At 44.2% G+C, this 11,752-nt stretch overlaps 1 protein-coding gene across 2 annotated transcripts; it reads right to left on the bottom strand.

Annotated features, from left to right (window-relative positions):
- Positions 1 to 1,188: 1,188 nt before the first annotated feature.
- ccdc125 (coiled-coil domain containing 125) lies at positions 1,189 to 11,592 on the bottom strand. Of its 2 annotated transcripts, none has more exons than XM_035378765.1 (12): positions 11,114 to 11,592; positions 9,612 to 9,963; positions 5,556 to 5,614; positions 4,897 to 4,983; positions 4,573 to 4,650; positions 4,134 to 4,219; positions 3,613 to 3,695; positions 3,204 to 3,319; positions 2,910 to 3,023; positions 2,388 to 2,550; positions 1,958 to 2,076; positions 1,189 to 1,849 (listed from the first exon to the last, which is right to left on the bottom strand). In XM_035378765.1, the coding sequence occupies exons 1-12, from the start codon at positions 11,129 to 11,131 to the stop codon at positions 1,316 to 1,318; spliced, it is 1,809 nt and encodes a 602-aa protein (XP_035234656.1). In that variant the 5' UTR covers positions 11,132 to 11,592; the 3' UTR covers positions 1,189 to 1,315. The 2 variants fall into 2 exon arrangements, with proteins under 2 accessions (XP_035234656.1, XP_035234658.1); XM_035378767.1 differs by having other exon boundaries at positions 1,958 to 2,073; positions 11,114 to 11,587.
- Positions 11,593 to 11,752: the final 160 nt, after the last annotated feature.

The following is an 11,752-nucleotide window of genomic DNA, read 5'->3' as shown; positions in this document are numbered from 1 at the left end:
CACATATTTTTCCAATTCAGTTGGAAAAATAAGGGAATACTCAAGAAAGATTTCACTCCAATAAAAATAAGCTGAAAATGGTTTATTGATTGACTTAGATAAGCATTACATTTATGACAGTAGTGTTGTTTTATTTGAAGAGTTTGTCTTTTAACCAAAATTACACTTCATTCTTATCGATTCTCCTTTCCAGGTAGAAAGTTAATTTGACCATTGAAATGATGAAAGGTAAATCCATGATTTCTTTTTAAAATATAGCCTAATACAGCACAGTATCAATCCTCTTGCAACAAAACACTTTCAGGCAATTTAAATAAAATTCATTGTTGTGGATTCTCCTTTGTCCAGAACTTTCAATGAAGACTAAAATAACAGCAATGACCAGATATTCTGTGATATTTAAATTCAAAACCAGGTAAAAAATCAGTTACTTTGACCTTTAAAATGGGCGATGAAAGGTAAAATAAATGTTTAAAAAAGGAATACAGCACAGTATCAACCCTCTTGTGACAAAACACTTTAAGGCATTTAGCAGAAGTTGGCTGTGCCTCAATGCATTCGGCACAATCTATAATTGTTACCTCCTGTCAAAATGACAAAAAACATAAATGAGAAAACAACATTTTTTGTTGAGTATGGCAGAATACTCTAGGTATAAAGAAGTCATCAGGAATGATCACACTTCACATTTCAAATGTTACATATTTTGCACTTAAGAGCACCATAGCCAAGGAGAACCCAATTAGTCTGAAGAAACTTGTTTTTTGGCCCCCAGTATTTTGTTACTAACAAAAGCTCAATTAGTTTGGGGTTTAATCTCAGTCCAGCTGGCAGAAGTTGAATATTGAAATCCATATTTCAAAAAAGTAAAGACTGAGTAGACTGAGGTACCAAAGGAGACGTTGACTCACACAACAGTATCAAACAAACAGTCCTTGCCGTCCGCACACTTAATACTAAAGTTCTTCAATGTGAAATGGCGGTATATATGAATCCCTGTTTTAAAAATGCAAACAGCATATTATAATAACACGACAACAGCAACAGAAATGACAACATCATCAAGTGTGGCCATAAAAATGAACACAGTGCTTCATGGCAGTCTGGATTATATGGATACATCGGGGCTGCTCAGCGTCCACCTTCTTCCAGATACAGAACGGGAGCAGGGCCGATTCGCAGTCTAATGACTCCTCCCACTGTAGATGTCTGCCGTGAGGTACAAGCCACGACAACATACACTGCGCTGTGTGCTCAGAGCTCGGAGGGAGGCAGATTGTGCTCCCCTCACTCGCAGAGGAAGAAAGACCCGCTTTCAGCCCGGTTCACTCCTCTGTTCTTCCTCTTCTGCTTTCTGGCCCTCCCGATCCTTGAGCGCACCACCGCTCCCTCGGCTTTCTCTCCTGCTCATAGCAGTGGGCGGAGTCTCCTGGGACGGCTTTCCCTTTGCCGGACGCTGCACCCCAGTGTTCGAGTCCTCCTCGGCACCTCCTTGTGTCTTTGAGGGTTTTAGGGCAGGGCCATCCAAGTCTGTAGAGGGGTTCTCTTGAGTCTCGAAGGGTTTTGGGGCAGGGCCGTCCAAGTCTGTAGAGGGACTCCCTTGAGTCTCAGTGGGTTTTAGGGCGGGGCTGTCCAAGTCTGTAGAGGGGTTCTCTTGGGTCACTGAGGGTTTTGGGGCGGGGCTGTCTGAACCCCCACTGTCCCCGCCTTCCTTCACCGTCCCCTGGCAACTCGTCTCACAGTCCCGCCCCCTGAGCTGGAGCAGACGGCGCTCCAGGTCCTCCGAGTGGCGGGCCAGCATGTAGCTCACCTTTCTCTGGTGCGCCAGGGCCTCCTCCTTGTCATTCAGCTGTGAGGAACAAGAACCCCAGTGAGCAAACAAACCCAAACCACAGAACACATGCACACAGCTACCAGCACTCAGAGGCAGAGGGGAAACATGGCGTGAGTCACTGACCAGATCGAGCAGGTTACGTAGCACCTCAGCCGGGTCGTCAGACATCTTGACTTCGGCACAGTTCTGTAGCATGCCTTTCAGTTTCTGAGCCACACTGACCGAGCCCCCTTTCACTGCTGCTAAAGGAGAAACAGTGTTATTAACAATCACATTCACACTCCCAGGGAAGTACTCACACAGCCACTGCACTGTCACTGAGATACATATTCACACTGTGATAGTCATCTTTCAACCCACACACCCACATACACACACATACTGTAATCTACTGTACTGTAATCATACTGCAATCATCTCTTAAACTCAGAATATGGTGTTCCTATACATAATTGATTGATTGACACAGCCTCTCTCTCTCTCTCTCTCACACACACACACACACACACTATTATCTCTTCAACCCACACAGCTGCATTCTGGGACACCTCACCTTCTTCCCTCCTGGTGGGGGAAGTGTCCTTCCACAGGTGCCCCTCCGCCTCGGCCAGTCTCATGATGTGGTCGTTCTTCCTCTTTAGCTGCTGCTCGAAGGCGATGCGGAACGCATCCGCCATTGTGAGAGCCTCCTCTTTCCTCCTCATCTGCACCTCCAGCTAAGAAACCCCCCCATAACCCCCCAAAAATTAGATGAGGTCCAAAATCAAAGCCCATGTTAGCACCCACTCTCAAAACATGCCCTATGCCCTAACGCATCCCATTCCTCTCCCAAAATGGGACCTACCCATTCTCACCCTCACTACTTCCAAAATGGGTGCTCCTTAAAATTACATTTAGCATTTAGTGTGTGTGTGTGTGGGGGGGGGGGTATCTGTAATGAAAGCTGCATAAAAGTTGTTCTAGTTGAAAGTTCTTAGTTCAAAACAGTTCTTAGTTTTCAGCAGCATTTTCTTGAATAAAGCACATTTCCCGGCATAGGTGTTTGGGAGCAGGTGTGTGAGCAGGTGTGCTTTACCTCCTGTTTGAGCTGCAGGACCTGTTTGCGGCTGGCTGCTGCCGTCCTGGCACAGGGACAGGGAGACTGGGCTCTCACACCTGCACTGCAGTGGCACGCCCCCAACACAGCCAGCTAGGGTACAGAGAGGGGCATCACACACACGCATGCACATACAGGCATGTGCACACACACACAGACACACACACACGCACAAACACATACATACACATACACACACACACACACACACACCACACACACGCACACATACACATACACATACAGTACATTCGCATACACACGCACCCTTACCTCCGGTGCAGTACCGTCCCTGGCCAGGTTGAAACTGGGGGGCAGTGATTCCTGAAAGGCCTTCTTCTCCTGAACACTGAGCATGGAAACCAGCTCCAGACACCGCTGACTAAGAGCTACGGTACACACGTACGTACGTACACACACACACACACACACACACACATAAATAAATATACACGTGTTTATATGAAATATTGAACATATATCAACATTGTGAAATGCCTGAAAAAACAGTACTTTAAAAAAAACAATTCCAACTTGCTTTACAAATATAATCATAATGATTCATAAGTGCAATCAACAAAATCCCCCTCCACCCAAAAAAACAAAGGACTCCTCTGGTAACAGCTAGTATCTAGGGACACTATTTGTCATGGGGAGATCAGCCGGTATCCAGGACACTTACAGGCGTTTTCCGACTTCAGCTCCTGCACTTCTCGCAGTCTGTCCTCCGCTGAGTCACTCAGAGCCTTGTTCTCATTGCACATCCTGTCCAACAGTAGCACAGGCCAGTCACAAATCTCACTACAGTACTTGCGTTCAGCCATACTGTCTCAGAAATGTTCTGCTCAAAATGCAGGAGCTACCTAATAATGAACTGAGACAGGAATCAAAAAAATCATCCACTCCAAGTACAGTAACTTCCAACCACTTTTATTTATCAGTTAACTGCCAGGTTTTCCTGACTATCATGCAGCTCTCTCAAAATTGTAGGCTAGGGGGGGTGACAGGGAGGCATGTCACCCTGATAGTTTGATGTGAATGAATTGCTACACCAGCTAGTATGCTTGTGAAGTTTGAAATTTGACCACACCAGACTAGGTGGCCCAGCAGTGTGTCTTGCCCAAAACTGAAATGAATCCTACGCCTCTGTGCACTCCCACGGCTTTTCTTATGGTCCAACCTGTCACAGCATCAGAAATGTACCTCTCGTACTTCTCCTTCCAGGAACGCTCAAGGTTCTTGAACTGGACCTGGTTGAAGGTGATTTCCCACTGCAGAGCGTTCACTTCCTGAAGGAGAAGCCAAGGTGCGTGAACGAGCCTGTTTCACGGGCTGATTTATCAAACGGCCTGTTTGTGAGGCGAGGCACGCAACGTAGCCGTGCGCACAGCAAAGTCAAACGCTGACCCAGAACACAAAAGCAGGCAAAAGCGTAGCATTCGTTTTGTGATTAAATTGTAGTTTAAAAACTGTACTGTTCAAACATTTCATGACGGAGGTGACATTTGGTAAACAAACATAACGCGAAAGGAACCAAGCCTTTGTTTGACATCCATGCTGTTTTTAAATTACCACAAGCCCCACCCACTTTACAGACCAAATCCATGACTCGGCCAAAGACGTGGTACAAAAGCTCAGTCACCTTCTCCAATGCCTTGTTCCTCTCCTCGCTCTTCTGGAGCAGTGTTTTGGTGTGAGTGGTTGCTTTGTCAAACATGGCCTTATGCGAAAAAATAAGGAAGAGAGAAAACTAACGTGAAAAGGCCAAGATAAGCACACAAAGGCTGGACTTCACCACATTGTGCACAGCACTGTGGCAATGTAACAGGACGTACAGGTTAAAATCCCATTTGGGGCATTGCTGCTGTGTCCTTGAACTCATGGAAGTTCCTAAGAAAACATTTAGCCGTGTACATCTGTGTGTTAAATGCATAAATAACGCAGCGATAACGTTACGGAAACTTACTCGGCTCTGCAGGATCTTCAGCGCTTCATGCTTGCCCTCTAGGTGGCGCTGGGTGGCCTCCAGCTCACATTGCAGAAGCTCTACCTCCTGTCACACACGAGAGGTGTTAATCAAAAACAGCTGCTACTCCGAATGCCTGTTATTAGACCTGTACATCCCATTCCTGTGAAGGGAGCAGCCAGCTGACTTCTTAGCCTGCAGATTGCGAAAGCCAAATGAACCAGAGGGGCCGCTAGCGAGCAATGAGGCAGCACTGTTGGTTGAAGCTTTCTCTTCCTCGGTGACGCTCTGGCCAATTACGTATCACTCCACAGAACTCCTAGCCAATGAAACCCATTTCCCTTCAAAAAATAACAAAGGAACAACCACATCAACTGCATTTACTCTCACTCTATTCAGAAGTCTATGCATCACTTCCAGGTGACTCTCTGAATGTTTACACAACATTGAAGTTGGCATTATAACCAGATTTTATCACAAATGTTGCAGTAAGTTACTGATTCAGCAGACAGCCTTCGAAATGAATGGAAATACTTGCTGTAGAGAGGTGTGGAGCCCCGGGCTAATTACTAGGACTAAAACAGAATCACAAAAAGACCTTGATGAGCACTTCTGTTAATATTTTGGTAGTACAGCGAATACACACTCTGCACACTCACCTCTGAGACCTCCTGTAGTCTCTGCCTGAGCTCTTCACAGGAGAGATCACTGAGGGATTCTGGGAGAAAGTTACAAAGGATGATGATGTAATCCAAATACGTGACACAGACATGGGAGGGCGACTTCAAAAACAGAGGCTTCACCTAAACATTTTCATCTGAAAAACGAAATGGTGTAAAGTGCAGTGTCAATGTAGACCAAAAGTTCAAAAGTACTGGACATTCTTTATTTTAAAACATGAGGTTGTGCTGCAATTAGAGAAATTGGTAGAACCGAATAGAAAATACATTTTTATAATCCATTAAACCCATAATATTAAATTTCCTTCAGCTCTTGGCTTACAAAATGAAAACAACAATAACACTAAATCAACCAGCAGTGCATAAGTGGGCCCTTCACTAAAAGCCTTCTGGCCAGTCACTGGGACTTGTGGTTGCTGATGTGGGTAAACAAAGCAACAGGAGCAGTATAGGAGGAAGAAGAATCAGAGGACAACAAAAGACAAATAGAAATCGTTCACATCTTTCCCTTAATTCCAGCTTCTGTCCTTACAGCCAGGAGCACAGCAGGGCAAGCAAACACAAGGACTGATGCAGATTGGCGAAGACTCCAACGGCCAGTGACCAAGGAAAATGCAAGACAGACTAGCAAAGTAAGCAGGGTTAACTGGCCTACAGATAAAATAATGCGCACATTAAAAAAACCAAACTTTGTAGATGACGCATCAAAAATCAACTAATCCCTTTGGAAGCCGACTTTGATTATATCACAAGGCAGAGTGATACTACCCTGTTTGATATGTCTTGTCAAACACAGTCATTCATTATCCAAACAGAGAGCAGCGAAGGCAGAAGTGAGGGCCATGTTTCGACAGTAAACTTGAACCTCACTTGGTTTTCTTAGCCTTTGTACACATACAGTTATTAGCATTCAAGATCAGACAATAACATTTGTTGGAGACGTTTTTAATGTACTGTTCAGAAGAAACCAAGGGTTTCTCTCTAGTAATTAACATCAGTACGTCGACTCTAGAGATTTATGAGAAAGAATGCCGCTGGAGTCCAGCATCCCTCTTCTCTGTGTGTTGGCAGTTGGCCATCGACGCACCCAGAGAATTGCCATTTAAAATGCCACCTCATCCACCTGTGCAAGCGCAGATAAGGAGCTCGCTGCATTCTCACACAGTTAGGAATGCCTTCAGAATTTTAATAAGGCTTTAAATAAAATGTTATCCCCCTGGCTGGTTCTGTAATGTATAGCATTCAATAACAAGGCCTTTCCTTGCCTTGCTGTTTTTGTAGGGCGGGCGTGTGCTGCGGTGTGCAAACGAAAACACGCCAATTCTCTGCTCCACAACGTGACGGCCCACGATTGGCTACTGCTGATACGGTATTATAAAGGGTAACAGTAGGCACACGTTCTAGCCTGGGCTGACGTACACTATCCTGAATACAGAGTAAACACAATAAATTGCCAGTCACCCAGAGGGATGGCTGGGTCCAGGTTAGCGCAAGCCTGCTGCTAACAGCCCATCCGGCAACACGGATTCTCAGGCTGAGTAAACACAGTTGTTGTTTCTATGGCAACCAAGGTGAGTCGAGGAGAGGCTAGATTGGTCAGCCGTGTTTACCAGGATGTTGACCTCATGGTGCAGGGTGGCGGAAGGTGGTGGAGGGTGGGGGGTGGGGTGTGTTGAGTCACACAGTTTAAAGTGGTGTGGGCATTTCCGGTTCAGATGAGGCCGCATAATACTCAGGCTAAAATAAAAGGCCCAGGTTCACTAAAACAAAAAGGGTGACTGCCCTGCACTCTTGTGTGGTGCCTTTGACCAATATATGGATTTTGTTTGTAAAAGGGGTGGGGCTTGTGGAGCTGTTATTTAAAGATGCAGTATGTAAGTTTGGAGAAACAATCAAGAGAGCTAAATTTTTAACAAAACGTTCCACCACCTCCCATCCCCTCCCCTCAGCTCACCCTCCAAAGCCCCTTCCTCCCAACACATGCAAGCACGCTGCCTGACATACAGGTGAGGGCATAAGTGACCTCTTCATCAGTCAGAATTTGCTGTGGCCAATTACATATGAATCAATGTTTATGTCAAAAATGTAAATCTTTTTTTAGGGCATTTGGGGTTTCATCTTATTTTAGTAGAACAATATATTGGCTTTGATAAGCTGTATGTCTCCATGCCAAATTCAGAGTAAAAATATAGTTTGGAAGCTTTTAAACATAAGATGACAGCACCGCAGTTTCATATTCTTTGGAAAATAGCCAGCTTATTGACAACAGTCACATAATCACCTCAACTGTTTTCATGGGTTTGCAAAAGGGTTTCATCTGATTTCACTTGAAAAAATGTCTTTGCTTCAATGATCTGCATGTCTTAAGGTAAAATTCAGTTTAAAATATACTTGTAAAGGTCTTAAACATAAGATGACAACTTGAGCATTGGTTAGGCTACAGAGACCATAGCTACTGCCGTTTGTCACCAATCACACATAGCGATTAGGTCAACTTATGCAGGGCAGTCCTATCACAACGGGCTACAAGGGCTGTACCTACGGACCCAACGCTTTAGAGGGCACAGACTGGCCCCAGTCACACAGGTATTTATTAGGCTATGCAAATGATGATCCACGACTGGGTGAATGCTTATGTTATTTTAATGCACACCACGGAGGCAACAAGCCTCCCGACATGAAGTGGAGTGCGTTAAATAACGACGTACCTTCAAGAAATTTAGTACTTTTTAATTATCCCGTCCATACCATGGTAACACGCCAAAAAATTTAAACAAGCATTTTTGTTATGGGTGCAGTTTCCCTAGCAACACAACCAGTGCGATCCCACAATAAATATGAGTTTATGGAAATGTTAGCTACTTCACTAATGGGTGGGACGGATGCTAAAGGCTGTCGTAGCCCCGGGGCCCACATAGTCTTACTCTGGCCCTGACTTTGTGTCTGGGCTTTCATAAGCTCTATGTCTCAGTGTCAAATTCAGTGTAAACTATAAAAAGGTTAGAGAAGGAGTGCTACATGGACAAAGATAATGGCCCAAAAGGTGCTCTTTGGAAACAAGACCAGGTCAAAACCTAGTATATGGCTGGACCGGCCGACCAATGGTGTAACTTCTTAACTCGGCCGACCAACGGTGTAACTTCATCACTCAGTCACTCAGTCAGTCACAGACATTTGCGTTTATAGGGCTGGCCCCGCTGTTGCGGTCCAGCCAAAAAGAGGAAATATCAATACATAAAAAAGGGTTTAGTTTGCCAGTCAAAATTATGAAAGAATACAAGTGGCAAACAGGTAGGGATCCAAGTCACTTGATGGTAAATTTAAAAGCCTTTATCGAAACATGGCAAGAACAATTAAAACGTGCTGGACCTATGCGTTGTGCCCTCGCACGGGCTTCATCAGTGTAAGATATAGTTATGAAGCTTTTAAACGTATGATAGGGTTGATTTTCACATCATTTTGAGGCTAGCCAGTTTTTCACCTGTCACATCACAGTTGCTTTCACAGCGACAAACTAATAAATTGGGTTTCATCTGATTTTACTCAAAAATGTCTTTGCTTTCATTATCTGTATGTCTTTGTGTCAAATTCAGGGTAAAATATAGTTGAGAAGGTTTTAAACGTAAGCTGACGAGGCAGTACCATAGTTCTGTGTCATTCTGAGGTATAGCTTTAGCGTTATCTCTGCAGTATCTGCTCTGCTCTTATCTGTGTAGCCATGCCCTTCCTGCTCTTGCAGTGCTGTGAACGCACAACAGGATTGACAGGCAAGAAGAGTAGCCTCTTTTCAGAAAACTGTCCTAATTGGTCGTTAAGATTCAGGTGTGGTGAAATTTGGAGCAGCTGATTTGGAGTGGCAGCCCTGGGGCAGTCAGAGAAGACCAGATTTTTTTTCTTTCAGCTTTTAATTTATCAATACCTGCCAGGATGTGAAGGAAATTTAACCAACTATTAAGAAATGTCTTCTAAAACAAACTTACATAGAGTACCTTTAAAAACAGCTAATTTTGTTCAGCCAGTGAGGAGGCGACCTACCTGTACTACCCAACCTCCAGGAAGTGCGAGGTCGCTCCGCCTCCAGCTCGCGGTGGAACGTGGTGTACAGGGCTCTGCAGGACTTCCATGAGAAGGCCACACTCCCGTTCCCTCCGGCCTTCTTCGGTGACCCCGCGTGTGGCTGCCCCGTGTGCGGCAGGACCACCGGGGCCACCCCTCTGCCCCGCCTCCTGTCGTACAGACCCCCCGGCTTCCTCCCCAGCCCATCCCCCAGATCCCCCTCCTTCATGTCGTCCTCGGGCACCCCGCTGGTTGCTTGGGGGGCCTGCTCTTCGCCAACATGCATGGCCAGTTGCTCCCGAAAAATCAATCCAACAACCTCTGGAGAAATCTGAGGAAATAGGATAAAAACTCAATGGAAAATATAGCCTAATAAAGCCAATACTGAATAAAAGTTGTCTACAAGTGCTGTATGCTCGGCTACCAATGGAGCAACCCTTACAGAAATGGAGTACACTGCAACATAAAAATAAGACCATGTCTATTTCAAATCAATGTATTTTTATTATTTTTAAAAAGATATTATGCCATATCGAAAGCAGTAATAATTATTTCTATTGTCTATTTGTTTTGAAGTTTTGCAATATCCTGATAATATATTTTATGTCAATATGCAGCGCTATATTTCATTTCCTTAAGGGAGTTTCAAACTCAGATAACACTCCTGCAGTTGTCTTCACTTAAACTCTTTTTTACTTTTTTAGGATTAAGGCTGAATAACAGCGGCAGGCTGCTGTCTGCCATCGTTCCCATGCAAAACCCAGCCACAGGGGATTGCAGTTAACCAGATCTTCTGGTTATTGACTCAAGCACCAACTTCAGTTAAATTTTCATACTTAGATGTCTGGTACCATACACACACGTTTGAAGCACCATCTGGGATTTATGTACACCCTTTTGGATTACTTACCCCATACATAAAGTGAAAGAAACATTAAAATTGCAGTAGTGTGTAGTTCTAAACGCGGCTGCACACAAACATAGCATACAACACACACATACATACACACACGCACACACACACACACACACACACACACACACACACACACACTCACAATTAAAATAAAATGTTCGGGTTAATGTGGTTTTCAGTTTGGGACTACAAACGTAATAGAAATCGATTTCTAACTGTTCCTTTCACGCGTTTTTTTTTTTTTACACATTCAATTTAGTTGAAGTAAACTACAGCGGAAACTAAATGAACTATAGAAACAGCACGATTTACGCAGAAATCATTAAATAAAAGTAGGCTACACTTACAATTAATGGCTATATTTGGGATAGAATTGTGCGTTTTAGATGAGATTCCAAGAGGTTTCGTTTTAAGAATTTATTTAATCCAGAGGGATTTCAATGCTGTCGTAGTTCTAATTATAACAGTTTTCGGATAGTTGAACATCATAGTAGAAAGTATAACACAACACCACAAAGCATTGTTCATTTTACAATTACACCTGCCCATATGTGTCAGAGCTTACCTGGTAATCCAGCGGCATTAAGAAAACATAAGTGCCAACGTGTCAATTATTTATCCAAAATGGAAACAGCAAAATAAGGCAGCAGCAGCGTATGGACGGCAAACTCCAGCAAAAACAATAGTCTACTTCCCATGGGGAAAGACGTGCCTCTTATCTGTTCCGACAAAACCGGACGCAGCAGTAGTTAACAAAGCACTAAGCTAAGCAAAACAATATCACTTGGAAAAGTAATTTCCGTAACACCAGTGTCGCTCCTGCTGGTTGGTTAGTATCTACTCTCAAACCCTCGCTGTCACGGACGGGTACACGCTTTTGGATAATCTAGTGACTACCTTTAAGCCGCTTGTTTCAAACCACGTTGTCGCGAATTTTTTTACCGTGAAGTATCCCAGACTTTTTTACATTCTGGACAGATCTGACTGCAAGCGAATATATCGCGGTTACCCCTCGCAGCACTTTCAAAAGAAGCTACGCCGTAAGCGCTGTCCTTACATTTCTTCTTACCGCGGAGAAATGTCCTGACCGGCAAGCGTAAAATGTGTTCCCATGGCTGCACAATTATATCGAGAAATACCATCTATGGGAAAAAAAAGTCTGTATGCTGTCAATGCATAGTTAGACATTTGATCATAATTAAGA

Source organism: Anguilla anguilla, chromosome 10 (assembly GCF_013347855.1).
Source record: "Anguilla anguilla isolate fAngAng1 chromosome 10, fAngAng1.pri, whole genome shotgun sequence".
In the NCBI taxonomy this organism is placed as follows: Eukaryota; Metazoa; Chordata; class Actinopteri; order Anguilliformes; family Anguillidae; genus Anguilla; species Anguilla anguilla.
Note: the sequence above shows the minus strand (reverse complement) of the source record. Positions and strands in the feature narration are given on the sequence as shown.

Excerpts from the sequence above, each read along its gene's own strand:
- ccdc125 (XM_035378765.1), bottom strand. Across the intron at positions 4,984-5,555 it reads GACTACAGGAGGTCTCAGAG|GAGGTAGAGCTTCTGCAATG; the intron begins GTGAGTGTGCAG and ends CGTGTGTGACAG. Across the intron at positions 4,220-4,572 it reads GGAACAAGGCATTGGAGAAG|GAAGTGAACGCTCTGCAGTG; the intron begins GTGACTGAGCTT and ends CTTCTCCTTCAG.